The sequence below is a fragment of the Ovis canadensis genome, chromosome 18 (assembly GCF_042477335.2).
Source record: "Ovis canadensis isolate MfBH-ARS-UI-01 breed Bighorn chromosome 18, ARS-UI_OviCan_v2, whole genome shotgun sequence".
NCBI lineage: Eukaryota > Metazoa > Chordata > Mammalia > Artiodactyla > Bovidae > Ovis > Ovis canadensis.
The window spans coordinates 17,959,262-17,973,101 of record NC_091262.1 but is presented as its reverse complement, the minus strand read 5'-3'; the positions used below and the strand labels follow the sequence as shown (position 1 = coordinate 17,973,101).

Sequence of the window (13,840 nt, the reverse complement as noted above, 5' to 3'; positions counted from 1 at the left end):
TTCTTTCAGAAAGTCCTAAAAACATTTTATAGGACCTACACTAATGGAATTTTAAAGGATTAAGAGAACTGAAGGCAAGCCTTTAAGGACACACCCAAGGCTCTGCCCAAGGCCATCTTAGCTCCTCCAGGACACACAGAAGATGCTGGTTTTCAGGGAATTATTGGAGGGACCTCCCTTGTTTCAGCTTATTAAAAGTGATCACAGTCATGAACAGCCCACTGACACTGCAGTTCAGTCCTTTTATGAGTAAGACTGCTCTTATAAAACATCATTCTTTTGCACAAAGAGCCTCATTCGAAATTTCAAGGTAATTGTGTTATCTCAACTGGCCAAGAACAATAAATAGCTTCTCAGGCCAAAGACATTTCTCTGACCCCCGATATCTTGTCCTTGGAACTGTGCAGCTGTATTTGTTTTTCCTTCACCATCCGAAGTTAATTTTAAGTAACTCCCCAATCGCAACCCGGTTTACAGAGAACCGACTGTGATTTGTTGTGTCTGTGTTTACGACCGCAGATGTTTTCATGTCTTCCCTCGCGGTGTTCTAGTCTCTATCTTAGAGACTTCGACAAACTGATTCACTATGCCCATCTTCGTTTTCTCTTGGAGTATTTATGCTCACCATATAAACTACCCCCTCTTTCTAAAAATGGTTCCAAAGGCCCTGGGAGGAAGGCATCGGGCAACCTGCGCTGCTTCGGCAGATCCCGCCCCAGGCCAGACTGCCTGCAGGGGTGAGAGCCCCAGAGCAGAGCTCAGGCCTTGGCTCAGCAGCCCTCTTTGGTGTTTCAGCTACCTCCTGCCGCATCTGCTTCCGTCCAAACCCGGCCTGGACACCCACGGCATGCGGCACCCCACAGCCAACACCATTCAGAGAGTGTTTAAGATGAGCTTCGTCCCGGTTGGCTTCTGGCAGAGGTTTATAGCACGGATGCTGATCAGCTTGGCTGAGATGGACCTCCAGGTAGTTGCGTTTTCTGCATAGGGCACTATTTGCTTGCAGGCCAAGCCCCTGCGGCTATGCCCTGGTGGGAGTGGGGGGAGGGAGACACCCTTTGCTGGAGGAGCCTGACTGAAGACCCTTTCCTGCAGCAGAACTGCTGGCTTAGGGTCCAGACACTGGGACAGCGTGGCTGCCTCCTCTCCTGTGGGCCACAGACCCGCTTGAGTCATTCTGTGAATGCCAGATCAGCACCTAGCTGTCTTGGACAGACTATCCCATGAGGAGCAGTGGTTTCAGTCTTACCAACGTCCACATTCCCTGGCTCTGTGGCTGTGGGCCAGGACTCAGAGTCTGCTTATCCAGACACTGACCTTGAATATGCTGTTGCTCAGGGATAATGCCCGGAAGAACCATGGTTTTGCCATTCAGGCTGTGACTGAACTCCCCTGGGGAGCTCTTAATAGACACAGACCAACAAGTCAGAATCTGTGGGTATGGCACACAGGGATCATATTTTTTAAAGCTCTCCAGGTGATTGATTTCACTGTCCAGTCAAGCTTGAGAACCACTGGCATAGAACTTTAACTTGGTTTGGGAGGAGTAAAGACCTAATGGAAGGAGTTCTTTTCTGTGGGTTCACCTGGGGTTGTTGGAGGAGGGCTTGGCTATCAGTCAGTGTTCATTTCATGCAGGACAATGATATAGAAGTGGTAGTTGGCTAGAGCAGTAGTTCTCAACGTGGGGTTCCTGGGCCAGCAGAATCAGCCTCACTTGGGAACTTGTTAGAAGTACAGATTCTCAAAGTGAGTCTATACTGAAAGTCCCTCAGTCATGTCCGACTCTTTGCGACCCCATGAACTATAGCCCTCCAGGGTCCTCTGTCCATGGAATTCTCCAGGCCAGAATACTGGAGTGGGTAGCCTTTCCCTTCTCCAGGGGATCGTCTCAATCCAGGGATTGAACGCAAGTCTCCCACATGGCGGGTGGATTCTTTACCAGCTGAGCCACAAGGGAAGCCCAGGAATACTGGAGTGGGTAGGCTTTCCCTTCTCCAGTGGATCTTCCCGACCCGGGAATTGAGCCAGGATCTCCTGCATTGCAGGTGGATTCTTTAGCAACTGAGCTCTCAGGGTAGCCCTCAGGCCTGCTCCAAACCCCTGCCTTAGAAGCACTAGTATAGAACTAGTGGCTCTGTTTCTCAGCTTTCCAGAGAATTCCAACCTACTTCGCCTTGTGAGAACCCTTGACATAAGCCAGAATTGTTGAATAATGGACAGTAAACTCTGTGTGAGTTTGCCTTTGACATGTTCGAGTTATAAGGCCCTTATGGAATTAAACTTCCTGCCTGTTAAATAGAGATATTCTTTGATCTTCCCATTTTACTGAAATGTTCAAAAGTAACTGCAAGAGCCTGAAAGTACCAAAACCTCTCACAGCTTGTTAGCGGGAAGGAGTCTTGTGAGCAACCCAGTTGGGTGCACTGACGGGCGGAACGAGTGGGCGCAGGGCAGGCTCTCCCAGTGTTCCCGCTTAGTCACCCTCCCTCCCTTTGAACTCTGCTTTCTGCTGTGTTCTAAGTGGGAGGTCACACACACCCCCGCCCCCCTGCCGAGCTCGGCGTCGTGTGAGGCCTGAGCTCCCAAGGGGGCTCAGTGGCTGGCCAGGTGGGCGCCCTTCACAGCAGCATCCCTCACTCAGAATTAGGAAAAGAAGCTTTGCTGGAATTCAGTCTCAGAAGTAATCAAAGGTATGCAGATTCAAGCATGGATAATATCCTACTTTTCACCTGTCAAACTAGCAGAGAGCTGACAGCCAGCCCCGCAATCAGGGAAGTTCTCCCGTCATGGTGAGTGGACATACAGCTTAGTCACCCTGGAAGCGATTCCTCACTAGGAATCCAGAGCCTGAAGACATTCAAGCCCTTTGACCCAGTAATCCTGCCACCATAAATCTGAACTATAGCAGTCATTTGAAATCAGAGAAAGCTCTGTGCTTTTTTCATGTTCATTTGGCTTATCCGGAAGAGCAAAAGACTAGAACCAATCTAAAAGTACAAAGAAGAGAATGACTCAACAAATTACTTAATAAAATATTGAGATTTAGAAAAATGAATTGTATGAGTTTCTAATCAGACAGGAAAAGCAGAGTTTTTAAAAGTACACACAATTAGAAATTTAGAAATGCCAAGTTACAAAATATGGCCTCAGCTGTTTTATAAACATTACAGATAGATAGGAAAAAACCTAGAATAAGATACACCAAAATTTTCATGACCTGTGTGTTAAACTGGTATTTTATTTTCTCTCATATTTCTCTGTATTTTCCACATTTTCTAAGGTAACCTTTTGCTTGTAAAATCAGGGAGGGAAAAGAAAGGCCTATTTTTGGTGTTTGAGGGAAAATGTGTTCCCAGAGTATCCTGGAGGCTCCTTCAGATGATGCAGCATTTTGTTTGGCAGCAAGATAAGGGTGCGGAGGGTGGGGGGCGGGAAGACGGGCGGTGTCCTTTGTCCAGATGGGGCCGGACGGGCCTCCTCTCAGCTCTGCCCAGGGCCAGCACAGAGCCCAGAATACTCAAGCAGGGTCTTTTCTCTTTCAGCTGTTTGAAAACAGGAAGAATACTAAGAGCAGGCACAGGAGAGTCACCATTTATAGTTTTACAGGAAACCAGAGAAACCGTTGCAGCACATTCAGAGTGAAAAGGAACCAGACCATCTATTGGCAGGAGGGGCTCCTGGTCACTTTTGATGGGGGCTACCTCAGGTAGGTGCATGGGGGGCTCACCTGACTGGACCCCCATGGCACGCTGGGAACGGCCCCCCGAGGAGCTGCCACTGGACACCTGTCCGCTTGGCCTGCAGAGCCCCGTTCCCAAGGGCAGCGCATCATGGAAGCTCGCTGGAAGTAGAAAGGCCCGCTAGCAAGCATCCGAGAGGGTCGCTGTCTCCTCACGCCTCCTCCTCTCTTCTGACAGGACAGGAAAGGACAGGGAGGGTGTGGGGACCAAGCCCGGTGGGAGGGCAGTGGGCAGGCAGCCCCCGAGCCCAGGGTCGGAGCACCCAGCACCCCGGTCACTGAAGGGGCTCCTTAGGGCCTCGCAGCTGTCCCACGCACCTCCGCCTTGTCCTAAGAGAGGGCGCCCTAGGGGGAGACACTGGTCCCCAGACCACATCTCGTGATACCTAACAGTACGTTTTTCGTATTATCTTTTTTTCTTTTTTGGTGGTGGGGATGAGAGAGAAGGAGAGAAAAAGTTGGCTCAACAGGTTAATAACTGATTTTTAATCAGGTTTAATTTGATATACACAAGATTATTTCATACTTTAAGTGAGATTTTCAAAATATTTGTCAGCTCTGTGAGAAGAATGGGGGCGAGGGGAAAGTGACTGACTATTGTGAGGGTTTGATTTGGGCCACGCTTGGTGCCTGGGGTTTTCAGGTGACATTCCCACTTAAAGCACACAGTTATCACTTGGTGGACGAAAGCCCTGTGGCTCAGATGGGAAACCCTTCCCCAGGGTCACATCTAAGGCCCAGAGCTCAGCCTGAGCATCCCTTGTGGCAAGGTCCTTGCGTCCACCTCACCATTTGGGGGCAGCAGGGGGACAAGGCAGGGCCATGCACACAAGTACACGGACTCAGGACCTCCCCACCCCCGGGAGAGCAGTCTCCTGGGAGTTGTACCCTCACCGTGGAGGCAGAGAGCTTATCCCAGGGTGCTTGACAGCCAATTGCAATGGACCTCTTTTGGTTTCTGGGTTGCAGTGTGGAATCCTCGGATGTGAACTGGAAAAAGAAAAAAAGTGGAGGAATAAAAATCATGTGCCAATCAGAAATAAGGGACTTCTCGGCAATGGCTTTTATCACAGACCATGTCAATTCCTTGATCGATCAGTGGTTTCCCGGTAAGAAAGCATTCTTGAACCAGGCCTTGGCTCATGGTAGTATTTCTTTATAAATTGGGGTGGGGCCCATTTGGAGAACAGAAATCCCGCTGGGATTCAGCCCGAGGAAACCAGAGGGCTCCTAGCAGCCCTTTGGTGGAGCTCTGAGCCCTGGGGGTCCAGCTGCAGGCATAGCTGGGGGTGCCATATGTGAGATGGGGACCTGGAGGCGGTACTTGGGCCCTGGCGACACAGCGTATAGGAAAAATGCCCCGGGTACCACACGTGGTCTAGGAGGACCGTTGATAGGCGCCTCACATGGTCTTATTTACGTGGTGAGGACAAAGCTGCTGAGATCCAGAGGGGAGCCCGAAACCGCCCTTGTGCAGGGGTGGGAAGGAAGGCACCAGAAACACCTGCCAAGAGCCCCCAGTCTCCTTCCATGCCTACCCCAAACCCCCAAGTCCCAGCAGTGATCAGCCACCCACGTAGCCCTTTCCAGCCCCTTTGATCAGTTTCCTCACTGACAGTCCACCCAAAGAAAATACTTTTTGAAGTAGAGCCATTGAGGTCCTCTGTTTGTTTTGTTACTGAACTGGAGACAAACCCACTGCGGGGTATCCCGCACGGAGGAGGCCGTTTGAGCAAAACCAGGCCATTTCTTCCCTGTGAGTGCTGGAAGGCTAGAGATGGAGAAAGCGGAGAGCGGGTCTGAGATCTGAGCACCCCCTCTGGCCTGCTGGTCCAGTCCTCTGGCCTCCTGAGCTGGCTTCCCAGGAAAGCATCAGAGCAAACAAGAGACAAGGCTGGGCATGCTCTGGACGCCAGGGTCTGGTGTCCTTTGCGTGTTGACAGGAAAGGTGACCTACAAGGAGAAAAGGCATAGAAGGGGGCCTAAGAGAAGGTAATTTTAAGAACAGCTCCTTACTGACTGTGGCTTGGTCATTTGAGTGTGGCATAGCTCAGACCCTGCCTGCAGTGTCCTGCACAGGGATCCCCAAACTCTCAGCACCTCCTCGGCAAGCTAGCTCAGGGTCTGCACCCCTTGGCGACTGTCCAGGGCATCCCCGGCCCCTCCGTGTGAGTGTCTTTTAGGATTGAGGATAGTGCCCTCCAAAAAGGAACCAGAGTGTGATAGTCACATTTCAGCCTCTCCTGGGGGTTCAGGACAGGGAAGGCAGACCCCTCTCTTGTGAAAGGCCCACCCAGCCCGGGGATGCGGGTGCTTCTCAGGGGCCTGCTTGCAGCTGCCTTCAGGTGAGCTGACGCCCGCTCTGTCCCCGTTTAGCCCTGACAGCCACGGAAAGTGACGGCACCCCGCTGATGGAGCAGTATGTGCCCTGCCCAGTCTGCGAGGCCTCCTGGGCTCAGCACAGCAACCCCAGCGAGAGGTCAGAGGACGTGCAGTACTTCGACATGGAGGACTGCGTGCTGACAGCCATCGAGCGGGACTTCATCTCCTGCCCCAGGCACCCTGACCTCCCGGTGCCTCTCCAGGAGCTGGTCCCCGAGCTGTTCATGACGGACTTCCCAGCCAGGTAGGCCTCGATGCTGACGCACAGACCTTCTGCCTCCCAGCCAGCCCCGGGTGGCATCTAGGTTCCTGGCCTAGGCTGCCTAAAGGGAGCCAGGCTGTCCCTCTGTTTGTGAGGCACACAGGCCCAGCCAGCAGGCAGACCACTTGGAGGGCAAAGTCACCTTGGGGGCCCCACCGCATCTCACCCTCACGTTAGCTGGCACTCTTTCCTGTTGAGCTGGCCCTCCTCTCTGACTCCTACTTTGCCGCCAGATCAAGGAATAGAAGACAGAGATCCATTAGTGTCCAAGAAGGAAGTGCTCCCGGACCTACACCTCCTTTTCCTTTCTTGGCCTATGATGACTCCTTACTGCTGCTCTGGTGCTGAGCATTTAGATCCCCTGAATCTGTCCCTAAAGATGAGTCTACCTATACTAATCTAAGATAACAACTAGGGAGATAATGCTGGAGAAAAGAGAACACTTTGTGGTCCCGTCCTATAGGAAACCATCACAGAATCCATGTAGTCATGGAAACCGGAAGCCATGATTTGGTCTCCCTGGAAACAATTTGACTTTGGTGGTTAGCAGTGTTTTTGGAATGTTTCAGAGTTGTTTTCTTATTCAAAGAATTGCTTTATCCAATTTCTTTAAAGAAAACCAGACTTGGGGAGGTAAGAATATTTGTATCATCATTTTTTCCAAATTGTTTCCCTGACCCAAGAAAATGGATGTAGAATACTCTGATACTGCAGAATTGTGGCTCCAAAACATGCTTCTGGATTAGTCTGTTAAACTAAGAAATCACTTCTTACATTGGAGAAATTTCCCCCATGGTTCTTTTTCATATTCCCCAGTTACCTCATTGGTGGAAATGAAAATTAAATACTACTCTACTGTGAAATAACTTCCCTTTATTCCTAGATCTTTAACATGAGGGTCATCACTTCTCAGAGACCACATACAGAGTTTTATATATGTATGAATCAAATTTCATGATGGGGTACCCAATTAAACAGCCCCAAATTTTAGCATTTTTATTTATTTGCTGAACCTTTTTATGTTCTACACCCCCACTGAATCTACTGTATGGAATCTGGAAAGCCAGGTTGGTTGTTCCTGTTGGTTTGGATCTAATTACAAGCTGTAGCATGGTTCTTAAACCAAAGTACTCGGCTGGGAGTTGAAAAACCCAAGAATCTGAACAGGGTTTACAATCCAGCAGAGACTCTCTGGAAACTTTGGCTGATGTCCCACCAGGACCTCAAAGCATCACACTCCCCAGCTGGGAGTTTGGGCAGGTGCAGGCAGGGAGAGTCTGGCTCCACAGAGCCTCATCCTGTGTTCCTATTCAGGAGTCCTGACAGAAGGCCCTGAGGGATCTCCAGCATTTCCACTGTTCCCTGTCTCAGGAGGCTCCCAAGGGCCATACTTCCTGAGCAGGGGTTTTGGGGTGGGCATTTGGAGAATAGCCCAGTTCCTCTTCAGCTGATCACCAAGGCCCGCCATGGGTACAGTTGCATCTGCCTGGAGTGTGATGTGGTCGGGCTCTGCAGAGACTCAGCTGCTGCACAGTCTGTTCCTGGAAGGTGTGGGCAAGACTGCGTGGTGATGGGGGACAGCAGGGGTCAGTCTGTTCGGTCAGGAGAGCTCCGGTGGAGGCACCTGGCGGAGGTAGCTGAGGAGAAAGACCTGGGGACCTCCTCAGGTCTGGGGGGACCCTGAGATGGGAGGACATTGGGGTGCTCGCCCGCCACCCTCCCCGCCTCCCTCTCCCCATCCACCTTCCCTCCCTCCCAGGAGTGACTTGCAGTGCTTCCAGCAGAAGTCTCCCTCTGACCTAGGGTTATAACATACAAACCGGTGGGAAGGTCTAAATCCCTGCCTTTGGGGGAAATCCTAGCCATCAGTTGTTGGGACACCAGCCACACTGACCAGAAGCTCTACATGGCCATTTATATAACTACTGGCTTACTAGTAAGAAATGAGACAGCTAACCTAGCAATAAATATATGCAATTTCCAATCGATACTAGCTCTCAAAGCATAGCGTCTTCTGGAGGAAAAGGTCCACAGGAATTCTTTTTCTGTGTCCACCACCTTTGGAAGCTCCATCCTATACCAGTCAACATTCATACCTCTGAGACCATTGCTGTTATGAATCCACTTTCCAGAGGAGACCAAGGCTTGTTAAGGCTAAGTAACCTACCCAGAGCTGGCATTTATCCCAGATCTGTCTGACTGCCCCCCACTAGGTGGCTTTGAACCTGACTTTGCTCAGTGGGAACTGATAGCCAAGCATATTCTTGCACCCGCCCAGCCCAGGACCCGCCTCTGATACCCGGCGGGCATCTCTGGGGGAACATGGGGCAGGAGGGAGGTCTGTTCTGACCCCCCAGCACACACACGGTGTTTCTGGCAGGCTCTTCTTGGAGAACAGCAAGCTGGAGCACAGCGAGGATGAGAGCGCTGTCCTGGGCCAAGGTGGGAGCGGCACCGTCATCTACCGGGCCAGGTACCAAGGCCAGCCTGTGGCTGTGAAGCGATTCCAGATCAAGAAATTCAAGAACTTTGCAAATGCCCCTGCAGGTAAACAGGGCTCTGGGTTGTTTCTTTTCAGACATGTCTTCCCTTGGTCCAAACCTGTACCACCTTAGATGCCCAAGGCCACACAGGCAGCAGAAGAGGGGGGTGATGCCAGTGTGGGCCCCAGGGGTGGTCCTGCTTTCTGCCTGGTGAGACGTGGGCCAGGACTGAGCATCAGGCTGAACACGGCCTAGAAATTGCTTTCGGAGGTGACTTTCTTGTCTGACATGAGCCCCCAAGAGCATGGGCCAGCCTTACAGTTTCTATCTGTTGCATGTCCAGCACAGTGCCCACATGATGGGCACACAGTCAGACCTCAAGTGGACCCCTCGCCCTGGGGACCCACCTCCCCATGCAGTTACTAAGGGAAGGATAGTGGCTAAGGTTCAATCCCAATCCAGATGAATGGATCGGGAAGCTGTTGTGGGTAGCTTCTCCCTCACCCCTGCCCCTCCCGCCCTTGTCCACTCATCATGTACAGCTCAGAGGTGCTCCAGAGCCACCTGCCACCACCTAATGCCCACCAAAGGCGAGCATGTGGAGGCCTTCTACCTTCCAGCCGCTGAGTGTTGCATTTCTCGTGGCCCCTGGCCTAGCACGGTTATCATCATGATCACAGAAGGAATTTACGCTCGTGGTAGAAAAATCAGAATCGTGGAACAGTATGAAGAACCAGATTAGAAAGGAAGAGACAGAACTGTAGACGTGGGAAGAGAATGGAAATCTAAGAGGCTATTAAGCGTCAGAGCCAGTAAGAGTTTGATAAAGTTTGCTAGATGTGAGCTCAACATCAAATGTGGCAACAATGACTCATTAGACAATGCCTTCCGTGGCAGCCATTAAGCCACAAGGTATTGAGAAATAATTAATAGATATCATTCGATTTAGTTCTCATCTAAACTCCAGCAGTGTGTGTGAGAGAGAGACAGAGAGAGAAAGACAGAGAAATCTGACTAATTCTAAAATACATGTGGGAACTTTGCTGGTGGTCCAGTGGTTAAGACTTTGTGTTTCCACTGTAGGGGGCAGGGGTTCGATCCCCAGCTGGGGAACTAAGATCCTGTGTGCCGTGCAGCAGGGCCAAATAAATAAATTAAAATGGAAAGAAAAAGAAAATGCATGCGAAATGACAAACACCCAAGAACAGTCAGGAAAACTCCACAATGGAAGACAAAGAGCAGAGGCTTGCCCAGCAAATGTCCTGACTTACCAGGCTCCACATGTTAGGGCGGGGTACTCCTGGGCACGGTTGAGCCTGTCGGGAACAGACAGAGCCTGCATGCATGCGAGAGGCTGGCACACGACAGAGGTAACATCGGGAGTCAAGAGAAAGGCAGGCTGTTCATTAAACTGGGGCAGAGACTTCAGCCATAGTCAAAAATACATGATTAATGGTTTAAAGGCCCAATGTGAAAAACAACTTTTACACTTAAAAACAAATTTGTCTGGCTCACACATCCATCTGGCACAATCAATCCATTTTAACTGCCAAGATTCTCTTTCTGCTGTTGAAACTTCCATGTCCAGTGATTCCTGATTTTAAAATCTGAACAGGGGAGGGACAGATCAGAACCCAGGAGGACAAGCGGGCTCAGTGACCTCCGGGCTGGCCACAGCCTGGTGGGTGACCAATGGGTGGAAAAGGCCCCTCGGGGGACTCAGGCAAACGCCTCCCACGTGGGGTGCACTGTGAGGGCAGTGGGAGGACGTTGCAGCACAGCCCACCGCTGCCCCAGACGCTCCTTCTTGGGCCTGAGAGGGCCTGTCAAGGCCTGTGACTGCCCTGCGGTTTTCCTTCTGGCCGACACCAGGGTGGTAGTCCGCTCTGCCTTCACGGCCCCGGCCTCTAGGAGTAAGATGAGCAGCAGTGACCAAGCCTCCAGCATCCCTGCAGCTGAGCAGTAAGGGCTTGGTTACTTGCCAGGCTCTGGGTGACCCTCAGGGCTGCAGATTTGGAATAAGATGCAGCTGAGAGCCTTAGGCTGCGAACAGCAGGCCGGGCAGAGGGCAGCAGAGTGGGTGACGAGGGTGGGGGTGTGCGGCCCTCCACGAAAGGGTCCGGGACACCGAGTGTAGCACCTGACAAGCATGGTGCCCGAGGAGGGGGCTTGATACTAGCCCGGATGCCTCAGGAGGGCTCCCATTTGGTGCCCGATTCTGGGTGACGGTACTGCAGCCCCCAGAGGTACAAGTCCTGGCCCCGGCCAGCCCCAGGAGTCCCCGAGGGGCGGCTCCGAGCCTGGCGGGGCCCCCACCCGGCTGGCGCTGACAGCCGAGCTCCCCCCACAGATACCATGCTGAGGCGCCTACAGGCCACCGACGCCATGAGGAGCTTCTCGGAGTTCCGGCAGGAGGCCAGCATGCTGCACGCCCTGCAGCACCCCTGCATCGTGTCCCTCATCGGCATCAGCGTCCACCCGCTCTGCTTCGCGCTGGAGCTCGCCCCTCTGGGCAGCCTCAACACCGTGCTGTCCGAGAACGCCAGAGGTATGCGCTGCACCTGGAGTCTTCCCCCAGGGGCCCACGGCGGGCAGCACAGGGCCCAGGGAGCCAGCCGGGGCCGGGCACAGCTGCCTGAGTCTCGTGGGCCATGCCTGGTGGAAACAGGAGAGCTTCTCCACGCCTAAGTGTCGGGCAGTGGCGTTGGCACCGCTGGAGGAGCTTGCCGTTTGGAGTCAGACAGAACTGTGTTCTGAGTCCAGGTTCTCTGCCATAATCTGGGAAGTTGCTTCATTTACTCATCCACCAAAGGAGGCAATAGCCCCCCTTGGAGGGCAGTGAGACCATCAAAGGAGGCAGCCCCTGGAGCCCTGAGCGGCAGAGCCCAGGAAGCCCGCGGCTGCTCAAGTCTCTCTCTGCCCACAGGGCTCCGTGACCATCCACTGTGGTTAAACATCCGAGGCCCTGTGGTCAGTTTTAGCCTACATTATTTTTCAACAAAACTTTAGAACACTTACCCCTGCTAAAATTTTCTTTGAAGCAGAATGTTCTATGTTGAAAGGCAGAAATGAAACCAAGTGCATGAAATCTAACTTTTAAATCCTTCCTAGTAATAAATTTAACCATTTTTCTAAATGTTAAAGTATACTTATATAAGAAATAAATCATGAATCCAGAGGGGAAAAAAAAAAAGAACACTTACCCTAAGAAATGGGTAACTAAATTCCAATGAGCTGACAGAGGGAAAGAGATAGCTATCTTTTAACTCAGGAAGAAGAAATGCAATTAAAATTAATTATTTCTCCTTCAACAGAAGAGATTTTATTTAATGGAGTTCTTATACCTGCAACTCACTCCTTGACATTATAGTAGCAATCTTGGCCTGAAGTGAACTCTAGGAATTTTGAATCCTGGCTTTTTTTTAGTAAAACCACCAACCACTGCAGGCATGAGATACTATGAATAAAGCACTCACAATAAGCATTTGTAACCTAAATAATCTTAAGAAGGTCGTCCTCTGTCTCTTCTGGCACCTAGCCTAGAGAACAATGAGAATGCATCTGTAGACTATAAAATATTGGGGAAGACAGAGGTAAGAAAATAAGAGTTGTTATGATAATAGTTTGATATTTTTTCTTTGCCAAGATTCCTCCTTTATGCCCTTGGGACACATGCTCACCCAAAAAATAGCCTACCAGATAGCCTCTGGCCTGGCCTACCTGCACAAGAAAAACATCATCTTCTGTGACCTGAAATCCGACAACATCCTGGTCTGGTCTCTGGACATCAAGGAGCACATCAACATCAAGCTGTCCGACTATGGCATCTCCCGGCAGTCGTTCCACGAGGGTGCCCTTGGCGTGGAGGGCACTCCCGGCTACCAGGCCCCGGAGATCCGGCCTCGCATCGTGTATGACGAGAAGGTATGGCCCACCCACAGCAGTCCCTTGGCCCAGGATGGCCTGGTCCCAGGGCACCTGCAGCTCTGGGCTCTACACGCCCTCAGGCACACATCTCTCCTCTCTCGTGCTCAACCGGGAGGCCCTGGAATGAACCAGAAGGGCACAGAGGCCTGCGTCCACCTAGAAACGTCAAGGGTGACGTCTCCTTAGCTGCAGAACAGTGACTGAACCTCAGAATTCTCAAAGCTCAGTTCAGAAACATAGTGGAGGCTGTGCACGGTGGACAAAAAGTCCAAGACAGAGATGATTCTTATCCGCATCTGCCAGTCAGATATGCAAAAGGGGGACAGAGGACCAGCTTCGCAGTGGCTCATGAGGGACAGACAGATACGGCTGCTAAAGGCCCCGAGTCAGATCAAAAGGCAGCATCACCAAAGCCAGGAGGAGAGAGTGATTCCAGCAGGTCCAGCACAGCCTCCTAGAGGGCCGCGTGGCCAGCCTTGACTGGGACGAGGCCTTCTTCCCTGAGGACTGTTTGGTAGGTGCTGGTACACACACAACTTCAAACTGTCTTGCAGTGCTCACCTTGCATCTAGGGCTGGCCCTGGCTAATTAGTCATCCAGCAGTGAAACTCCTCTTGTCTATAATTTCTCATTATTTGGTGACTTGCAGATGAGTCATTGACTGATGGCTTCACGAATGACCCAAGCATGTTAACCCAGCACCATGGCTATTAACCAAGATAGAAAAGGCAAATCAGGGCGACAAAAATAAGCTTCTGAGTAGCAGATGGCAAAGCACCTCATAACTAAATTTATAACAGAACCTTCACATTGAAAACGCTCAGGTCTATCTTAGCCATTTTCCTGCTAAAAGGTTTTTTCTTGACCCTTATGGAGACCCGTGTCACTCTCTCCGTTAGGGGATTTTTCATGACATTTAAATGAATCAAGATGTTGTGATCTGGGAGACTTTCCCCTTTTTTGTGATTTGCGTGTACTCCTACTATCAAGCATGTTACACCAAGGGTTTGCATTTTCCTGCCTTGTTTTGATAAAGGGGAAGTA

General features: G+C 51.2%; 1 protein-coding gene across 3 annotated transcripts in view; it reads left to right on the top strand.

Moving 5' to 3' along the window:
- The window catches only part of LRRK1 (leucine rich repeat kinase 1), a 142,934-nt gene that overhangs the window by 113,919 nt on the left and 15,175 nt on the right, over positions 1-13,840 (top strand). For all 3 annotated transcript variants that reach the window (XM_069559118.1, XM_069559116.1, XM_069559117.1), the window contains 7 exons: positions 796-967; positions 3,546-3,709; positions 4,712-4,851; positions 6,119-6,368; positions 8,767-8,933; positions 11,220-11,417; positions 12,516-12,793. In XM_069559118.1, the coding sequence (XP_069415219.1) occupies positions 796-967; positions 3,546-3,709; positions 4,712-4,851; positions 6,119-6,368; positions 8,767-8,933; positions 11,220-11,417; positions 12,516-12,793 (1,369 nt within the window). The remainder of the gene's footprint in view (positions 1-795; positions 968-3,545; positions 3,710-4,711; positions 4,852-6,118; positions 6,369-8,766; positions 8,934-11,219; positions 11,418-12,515; positions 12,794-13,840) is intronic.